Source organism: Raphanus sativus, chromosome 2 (assembly GCF_000801105.2).
Source record: "Raphanus sativus cultivar WK10039 chromosome 2, ASM80110v3, whole genome shotgun sequence".
NCBI classification, from domain to species: Eukaryota; Viridiplantae; Streptophyta; class Magnoliopsida; order Brassicales; family Brassicaceae; genus Raphanus; species Raphanus sativus.
This window is the reverse complement of record NC_079512.1, coordinates 14,114,360-14,124,005: the sequence shown is the minus strand read 5'-3', so window position 1 is coordinate 14,124,005 and position 9,646 is coordinate 14,114,360. Positions and strand designations below refer to the sequence as shown.

Genomic DNA, 9,646 nt, shown 5'->3' with positions numbered 1-9,646 from the left:
ATACAAAATGTTCAACCAGTGCAAGGTCTTGAGTGTTAGAAGACTCTAAGCTAAGAAAAAATGGACTGCCTTACTTTACTCAAGATCTTGATTGACACTTTTGATACGCCTTTTCCAATGAGTTTGTGATAATGGTTTTGCTGTAACACCATTTACAATCTCTCTGAAACTTCACGGTCGTTTGTAAACGAAGCAAACAAACAATTGATGCGCTGAATAATTAAAAGAAAATTATATTACTATCGATGATGAGGAAACAATATCAAAAAGCAGAAGATTCAGATTATGACAGCCACATAGTGTGTAGATAGCCTTAAGATTAATTTCAAACAAACTGTTTTGTGCTCCTTTAACTTTCCCTTTCATGTCTGATCCATTATCATAACCTTACCCTCTAATATCATTTATACTCAGCCCATGACTATGTAATGCTTCTTGAAGGGTGTTAAAAATCCTTCTCCTGTTTTTTCTTTGATTTCCAAGAATGTAAAAAAAATCTTCAATCTTTGGAGAAGTCTCAGTAATTATCCACACATCGGATAAATATGAACATTTTTTCCCGATGACTGATACCAGGATTGGTGTCAGTAATAACTGAAAAAAATACTATGCATATCGAGTTTTCTTTAAGATCATTTGTTTGATCTCATTCCCAAGCATCTCTATCTACTCATTCTGACTAATGTGACTGAGATACTGATGACGCATTAGTTTCAAGCTTCCCGATCCGTCTAATGTGCTCTTTCATCACTGGATCAAAATCTGTAAAATTTCCATCATGCCCAAGAAATTCTCATTACCATATACACGGATCTTATCACCAATTCCATGAAATGCAACATTTTGTTTAGCACGGCCTTTACCAATGCAATTGTCCTCAGCAACATATCTCTCCAGTATTTTCTATTCTTGAATATGCTTATCAATTTTCTGATTCTTGTGTAGTCTCTCTTCCAAAGTCCATCTATTAATTAATTTTTGTGATATGCCTATGACCTTTTTCATGTTCTTAAGCAGTTTCTAGACATTTCTCTAATCTTCAGACCAGTAGTTGGTAACAAATTCATAAGTTTTTTCTTGCGTAATTAACTTACAGCAAAAAAAAAGATTTTGTCTTTCACTTTTAAGTAAAGTAACATCGCCTATCTTGCTTTTCTCCATTCCTTATTTATTTCTGGCATAAGACGTATGAGAAAACATATACCTAAATAATCTCTTGCAAAGTGATAATAAATTGAATATCTTACCATTGGACATTTCTCAACAATAAAATCTTTTATCAACTTTTCTCCAATTTTCAGGATTATTTATATCCCCATCTATCTGATACTCTTTAACACCATATGTTTTATCCTCTTCATTCTCATTCTTGTCAAACTCATGTTCATTGCAATATTCATCACTGTTTTCAGCTTGATAATAATCAAACCCAACTAGCTTCTTCACTAATTTTATTATTCTCTTCCTCTATAGATTCATCAGGTGTAGAAGGTTTAGATTTTTTCTTACATAACTTAACATATACCTAGCCATTGAATTTGTTAGTGCTTCTTGCCTCTTCTTTTAGCTTATTTTTTCTGCACCTTCCATTTGATTTTTTATTCGATTTGAAGATGTTGAACTACAAAAAAAATATTTGTAAATAAATATATCGTTATACAAAATATAGCACCTATATATGATTATATTTGGTTAACATTTAACAACCTTAATTAATGATCAAAGTTTTTCAAATCACAACTTGGAGAAACCAATTGAGTTTGTGTTTCTTTATTGAATAAGAGGAAGAAGGTCGTACGATAATGATGAACTAGCGACAATAATTAGTTTATTTTTCTGATACTGGATAATACATTACATAATCATATAATCTCTAATTCTATTAGAAATGATGATCAACAACATGCAACATATACGATATTGATGAACAACTCCATGGATAAAGATTCCACAATGAAGCTCTCCCCGAAACACTTGGATCGACAAACAATTCTGCATGTACGACATCTTTGATGGACATGCTCTTTACGGAGAAGACAACCACAACGAACGACTCTATCTACAGTTCTTTGAACCTTCATTAAGATTTGCATCCTATAATCTACAATAAGCTGTATAGTTTGAGATTCAAACTCGTACCTGTATATATAAGCCTTTAAACCTTAACCAGTAATTTAAGGTGCTTCCACAATTAGGTTTTAGTTTGTGTTGTTTTTTTCTCTTTTAGATAACTTCAATAGATACTTATTATTTATTAATTTATTTAAATATTTTTTTTCTTATTTACAGAAAAGAATAAAAGGAATATTGACAAACAGCTTATCGTAGATAACAAAACTAGGAGTATGGGTGGAGGGGGGGGGGGTTAATTAAATCTGAACTGAATCTTAACCACTACATCAGAGATTCTTGTTGGAATCCAAGGTCAAAAATTATTTATAAATCTAGCGGCCTGACGCCAATATTTCTGCCTCTTGTCTTCAGGATTGCTATTGGCTCAACTCAATGTACTGTTTTTGTGCAACATCTGGCAAATGGGTTATAAGAGAGAACTTCAAACGTGAAACATTCTCAATTTCAATTTTCCCTTTATAAGAACAGTTGCATTGGTTGTACAAAGGTTTTGGAAGTGGGTAAATTTAAAATTCTTTATAAAAGAATATATAAATACCTTTCTATATAAACAAAATGTATATATATATTTCACGTCTGTTGTTGCTGAACTACCAAAATAGAAACCCTAGATTTGAGATCTCTAGCAGCTAGCAAATCTCCAATAACACCTAACTCCGATAGCTCAATCCACGCTGTCAGTCCTGAGAAGTCGGGTATTGTCATGCCGTGATTTCTCCCAACCACCATAAGATCAAAATCCTTAGATAGCAATCTGATGGTGCTTGCTACTTCAGGGCCATCCGTGAAAGTCTTCTCTGTATATGCAACACAATTGGCGGCATGTGTCTCTTTCAGATCCTCTAAGACCTCATGATCAAGAATGTGTTCCCAATTCATCGTCTCTGTTTCTTGGTTAGAGACCAATCGGATCACACTTACATTAACCCTAGGGTTAAGCTTCATCCTCTTAACAAGAGAGACTGCCTCTCGATCGTCTTTTCCTCCAATGAAGATCACGCCGACATCAATCTTGTACTTTCTTGTGCCTCTACACGAAAACTGTCCACGGTCCACAAGTATCCCAACAGAACAAGGCGAATGGTCTAGTAGTGACACGTTGAGACGCCTTATGGCCTCGTCCTCTGACTCAAACGTCCCTTCTATGGTCCATTTCCTCCCTGATGGAACGATGACCATGGACGTGATCTGATCGAGCGCGAGCGTGCATATTTCATTGTGCATCAAGTTCTCATGTGTCATGACAGTGAACATGGTCATAGTCACTGAATCCAACTGGCTGAAGGCAAGGTTTGCGGTATGGATGTAAGAGTTATTCTTCTGGTTATTTGATTTCATGTTGTGCGCGATCATAACCGGGATGATTTTACCCACGAGCTTCACGAGGTGGAGGATCGTGACCATAATCGGGGAGGAAAATAACTGGAGAAGTGCAATGTTCCCAGATATGTTTTCAGGTCTGTGCACACAAGTCAGAATCCGAAGGTCTGAGTCTGGTTTCAAACTAAAAATGTTCCGTTTTTGGTGACCTATGTACTTTCGCTTTGGATCGTACAAACTAGGTAACACCGCGGGAACAATCGCTGAGTTTAGTAGTGCATAGACGACCAAGAACGTGTATGTTGCCTGTGATATATACTGAAAATAGAAGAAAAAGGAGGATCATGTAAAATATCATAAGATCATGACAAAAAATATAAATTTGTGGGTCAGGGGAATCACCGAATCGTCAAATGTGGACTCGTAAAGAAAAATTTCGGAGAAACTCTTGCAGCATAATAAGATGGAAACGACAAAGGCTTCCTTTATTGGTAACTTGCAGTACAAACAAGGTGCAATGCCAGCATCAAGTTTAATAAAAAGCGTTAGAACCAATAAAAACATGTTGTACATCTATATTATTAAAGTTGAAGTACAAATTGGAGATGTTTGGAAACAAGGATATTAGAATAAATGAGATATGTTTGGCAACATGGATAGTAGAGATGTGTACTTTCTTTTATTTACACATTTGGCCATTGTATTTTCAATAAATTAATAACAAATGAGAATTGCTTAGAAACATGAATGTCAAATTTAATACTTATTTTTATTTAAACTTTTAGCCATTGTTTTTATAATAAATTAAACAACTTTTTCTATATTTCTTTTTATTTACAATTCTATCACTATATTTACACATCTTTTCATTTACAATTCTTTATGGTGAAAATGAAAACACAAACTGAAATATAAATAGTATATTATATAAATTTTTTTTTAAAAACAGTATTATTATCTTATTTAGTTTATTCAAATATAAAAATTTCAAGAGTTCAATTTTCAAAAAAAAAAATCATAAAATTAATAATAATTCATAGAAAACTAATGCAAAAAATTAAAACTTTGAAACATGGATAAAAGTATGTCAAGAAGAAGAAAATAATGGCTTATGTTATTAATAAAAATTGGAAATCCATTATATCAGTTTTAAAATATACAAAATGGACTAATCTAATTACCTAAAAACATTGTTTTGTCTAAAATAATCATAAAATAAAATTTGAATTTTATATACGTATTTCAATCAAAATAATAATTTAGTAGATTTATATCAAAAATTGATTTAAAATATGCATATATTAAAAAAAATATTTTTACTAAAATATTTTCCAATAACCATTATTAAAAATGTTTTCAATATATATAAGAAAAATACAAAAAGATTAATTTTATATACTAACTTAAATTATGGTTTTTATATATCTATATTATTAAAGTTGAAGTACAAATTGAAGATGTTTGTAAACAAGGATATTAGAATAAATGAGATATGTTTGGCAACATGGATAGTAGAGATGTGTACTTTCTTTTATTTACACATTTGGCCATTGTATTTTCAATAAATTAATAACAAATGAGAATTGCTTAGAAACATGAATGTCAAATTTAATACTTCTTTTTATTTAAACATTTAGCCATTGTTTTTATAATAAATTAAACAACTTTCTTTCTATATTTCTTTTTATTTACAATTCTATCACTATATTTACACATCTTTTCATTTACAATTCTTTATGGTGAAAATGAAAACACAAACTGAAATATAAATAGTATATTATTTAAAAAACATTTTAAAAACAGTATTATTATCTTATTTAGTTTATTCAAATATAAAAATTTCAAGAGTTCAATTTTCAAAACAAAAATCATAAAATTAATAATAATTCATAGAAAACTAATGCAAAAAAATTAAAACTTTGAAACATGGATAAAAGTATGTCAAGAAGAAGAAAATAATGGCTTATGTTATTAATAAATATTGGAAATCCATTATATCAGTTTTAAAATATACAAAATGGACTAATCTAATTACCTAAAAACATTGTTTTGTCTAAAATAATCATAAAATAAAATTTAAATTTTATCAAAAATTGATTTAAAATATGCATATATTAAAAAAATATTTTTACTAAAATATTTTCCAATAACCATTATTAAAAATGTTTTCAATATATATAAGAAAAATACAAAAAGATTAATTTTATATACTAACATAAATTATGGTTTTTATATATCTATAAAAACCATAATTAATTATATGGTTTTTGTTGTCGAAAGGCTATTCTATTATTTATATAATGAGCCAATACAATTAATTATATGATGACATATATATGATACATAATAGTGACTAGGGCTGGGCGTTCAGGTATCCATTCTGGTTCGTTTCAGATCTGTTTGAGTTTTGGGTTTCCAGTAGCAAAGATTTCAGCCCATTCATATATTTCTACATTTCAGTTATGAATAGGGCTGGGCGTTTAGGTATCCATTCGGGTTCGTTTCAGATCTGCTTGGGTCTTGGGTTTCCGAGGTCAAAGATTTTAGCCCGATTCAAATATTTCTAAATTTTAGTTCGAATTATATTCGGATCTTTGCGGGTTCACTTCAGGGTCGGATAACCCATTTAAATTATTTATTTTAAATTCATTATATATTTTGAATTTCTTAAAATCTATAAATAAAATAATATATTGTATATAAATCTGAATAACATATGTCTAAATACCTAAACTTAACATATAAATTGGTTTGGTTTAAATTTTGGATCAAAAATCAATAATTATTTTAAATATTTTTGGTATTTTGAGTGTACTTCCACTATGTTAGATATTTATATTTGACTATTTTATATATTTTCAAATATTTAAACCAACCTAAAAGTATCATATATATTCTAGGTGTTTTTTATAAAAATTAAAACTAAAATAATTAATATATATAAGTATATAAATCTTTTTCGGATACATTTTGATATCCAAAATACTTTGGTTCGAATTGGTTATGGTTTCGGTTGTCTAAATATCACAATTTTGAATAATTTGGATATTTAATCAATTTTGGTTGGGGTTTGGTATTACTCTTTCGGATCGTGATCGGTTCGGTTCTTCAGATTTGAATTTTTTATTCAGCTTTGATATTGACATGAAAAATAAATAGCAATATATTTTTGAAATATACACCCGCACCAGTGTGCGGGTCAAAATTTAGTTTAAATAAAAATGTAAATATTTAATTAATATTGAAATATGTCACATTGTTTAAACAAAATATTAATGTAAAAATATTGTAAAGTTGCATTCTAAAATCATTTATTTTAACAGCAAGTCAAATAAATATGTTGATTGGAGAGGAATAAAATAAAGCCAGAGAAGCACATAGTTTACCAGAGACACCTTATGTGTCAAATTTATTATAAAGAAAATTTCACAAAATTAAATACATTCAATAACTATAAACAAATAATATATTTCATAAAAGCGAAAGCGCGGGTCAAAATCTAGTGATGTCATTAAACTCATAAATGTTCTTCATCAGGTCACATCTCATCGTGCTGAATGCGATTGATATCGGTATTAGCACGTTCTTAGTTAAATCGTAGTATTTTGTTTCCAAGGCCGATCCTAAAGGTGGACCGTCTGGTATGATGAGGCCGACCGTGAATGGTCCCAAGAGGTACTTCATATTGAAGAACGTGGAGTAAGCGGCAGAGCCCATCGCCGTCAAAACTGCAGCATGTATATACTTATCCGCCACGGGTTTGCCTTCCGGTGTGCGTTGTACTATCTACTCTACAGCCGGCCTAAAAATGAAGAAGACGACCAAAAAGAAGATGATAACCGCGATAAAGTCACGATAAGCTGTTGCTGGAGAGACGTTCTTGTACGTTCCTGCATAATAAGCGAGTATGCTTACAATTATCCCGAGGACGTCATTGATCATGGATGCAGACAATACAAGGCGACCAATCTCCGAGTTAAGGATCTTGAGCTCCAACAAGATAAATGTCACCGTGGGCAAAAGAATAGAGGATTGACTTGAAATCATTACAGTGCGTTCGGCGAGGACTTTCTTTGGTGGCATGTAGTGAGGGTCCACATTGTCCGTGTAGAGGTTCCTGAAACATAAGCCGCCAAACAGTGGCACGATGAAGGTCAAGATCCCGATCACGATGGGTAGCGTACCGCTGTTGAATGCCAATCGACGGCTAATTCTAACTGACATTAAAAACGTAAGCATAATGTTTCCACACACTCCGACGCCTCTTAACGCTGCGCTTTCATTTATAGCTGGATCCAACGATAGTTTTCCAGAGGATTTCTCCAAAAGATCGAACAACTGAGGCCCGAGAATCAGACCAGCCTGAATAAATTAATGTTAGTTAAAAAGACTGAAACTAACTTAATTACTAGGCATGAGTTGTCGTTGAAATAGGCCGCGCGCTTTTCAAGTATGTCTTTTAAATTGTTAAGATATCAGTAAGTATTTAACGAGCCTCTCACCTTGCATTAGATGGGTACTTACCATGAAGTGTGACACAATTTGAGAAATGCCGATGAATCTGAAGAACATATGAGACGTGATGATGAAGATGAATATAAGCAATATCTGAATCTCCAAGAGAGGGAGTGAGTAGCCAAACACCACATACGGCGAATATAGGTTCTCCCATAATCCAAAAGAAGAGATGCTGAAAGCTAAGGATCTGCAACCTCCGACTCCGATATAGGTCGTTGTATTCATAAATATGGATCAAGAAACAAGAGAAACTATCGAATTTGATTTTATCAACTCTGAGTTTTTATATCCTTAAAGAAAAATTATAAGGAAGGTGTGAATCTATGGATGTGTAAATTTCGTTGTTGAACTTGTTTCTTGTATTTGATAAGAGTTAGTTAGTTAGAAACTGTTTGGATTTTGGCGGCTATGATTGGTTTTAAAACCTCAAATTTAGATAGTTTTATAATGTACTAAGTTGCTGGCATCAATCTCCCTGGAACTAACTGAATCTCAAATTTAGATACATGCATCCACACATTAAATATATATAGTATTTGTAACTATTTACTAATGTGAAAAACTAGACGATGATTCGCACCCTACACGGAGTAATTTGTTTGAAAATATATTGTATTTAAATATTGTTAACAATACACATTTTGTTATTATTAACCCTTTTAAATTTGATTAGCGATGAGCATTTGAATACCATTTAGTTCGGTTTGGTTATGTTTAGTTCGGATCTTTGCGGGTTTGGTTTGGTTCAGATTTCTGCGGGTTCGGTTTGATTTTGGATTCAGATAACCTCTTTAATTTTTTTAAAAAGGTTCGTATATAATTTAAATTTCTCAAAAAAATGTGTATATATATATATATATATATTTATACATATATAACATATAAATTTGAATAATGTGTGCCAAAATACTTAAACTTAACATAAAAATTGTTTTACCTCAAATATTTAGATAGAAAATCAACATATATTTTAATTACTTTTTGGTATTTGGAGTATCGTTTACCTATTTTAAACATTTATTTTTAACTATTTGTATATATTTTCAAGTATTTTAGAGAACTTTAAAACATCGTATATATTTTTTATTGTTTAGATATTATATTTAACAATTATTAATATAATTAAGCATATAAATACAGTTCAAATATACTCGGATACCCGAAATATCTTGGTTCGGATCGGATTCAGTTCCGCTTCTGTAAATACCAAAATTTGAACATGTTCTGACCAATTTTGATTAAAGTTCGGTACTTTTTCAGATTGTATTTGGTTTGTTTTTTTGGATTTGGATTTTACCAAACCCTATATTTTTTTACTGTAAACTTTTTAAAAGAAAGTGATGATGGTTCATATTGATTTTGGGTGTGAAACAATTTTTAAATCAAAACACATTATGTTATGTACGTTATCCATTTAGTTAATCATTAAAAAATGTTCTAGTCTCATTTAAGGAAAACAATTGGTTGGACAAATAAAGTGTTACCATTTCAAAATGTCAAAATCGACACTTCCAAATTATGCTGAGTCGGTGTTGGAACGAAGAGAAAGGGGCTTAGGGTTAGAAAAACAATTTTGTTGTGCAATCCATGTTCTCGCTAGGTGATTTCAATAGGTTCTAAATAAATCTTCGATGTATCAAAATCTTGCAAGATTTTTTGAAAAACAATAACTAAT

At 31.0% G+C, this 9,646-nt stretch overlaps 1 protein-coding gene across 1 annotated transcript; it reads right to left on the bottom strand.

The window, feature by feature from the left end:
• Positions 1-2,703: 2,703 nt before the first annotated feature.
• LOC130494669 (cation/H(+) antiporter 12-like) lies at positions 2,704-8,196 on the bottom strand. Its single transcript, XM_057004124.1, is given in 4 exon segments — positions 2,704-3,771; positions 3,856-4,026; positions 6,958-7,815; positions 7,978-8,196. Coding segments are annotated over 4 exon segments (2,316 nt in total).
• Positions 8,197-9,646: the final 1,450 nt, after the last annotated feature.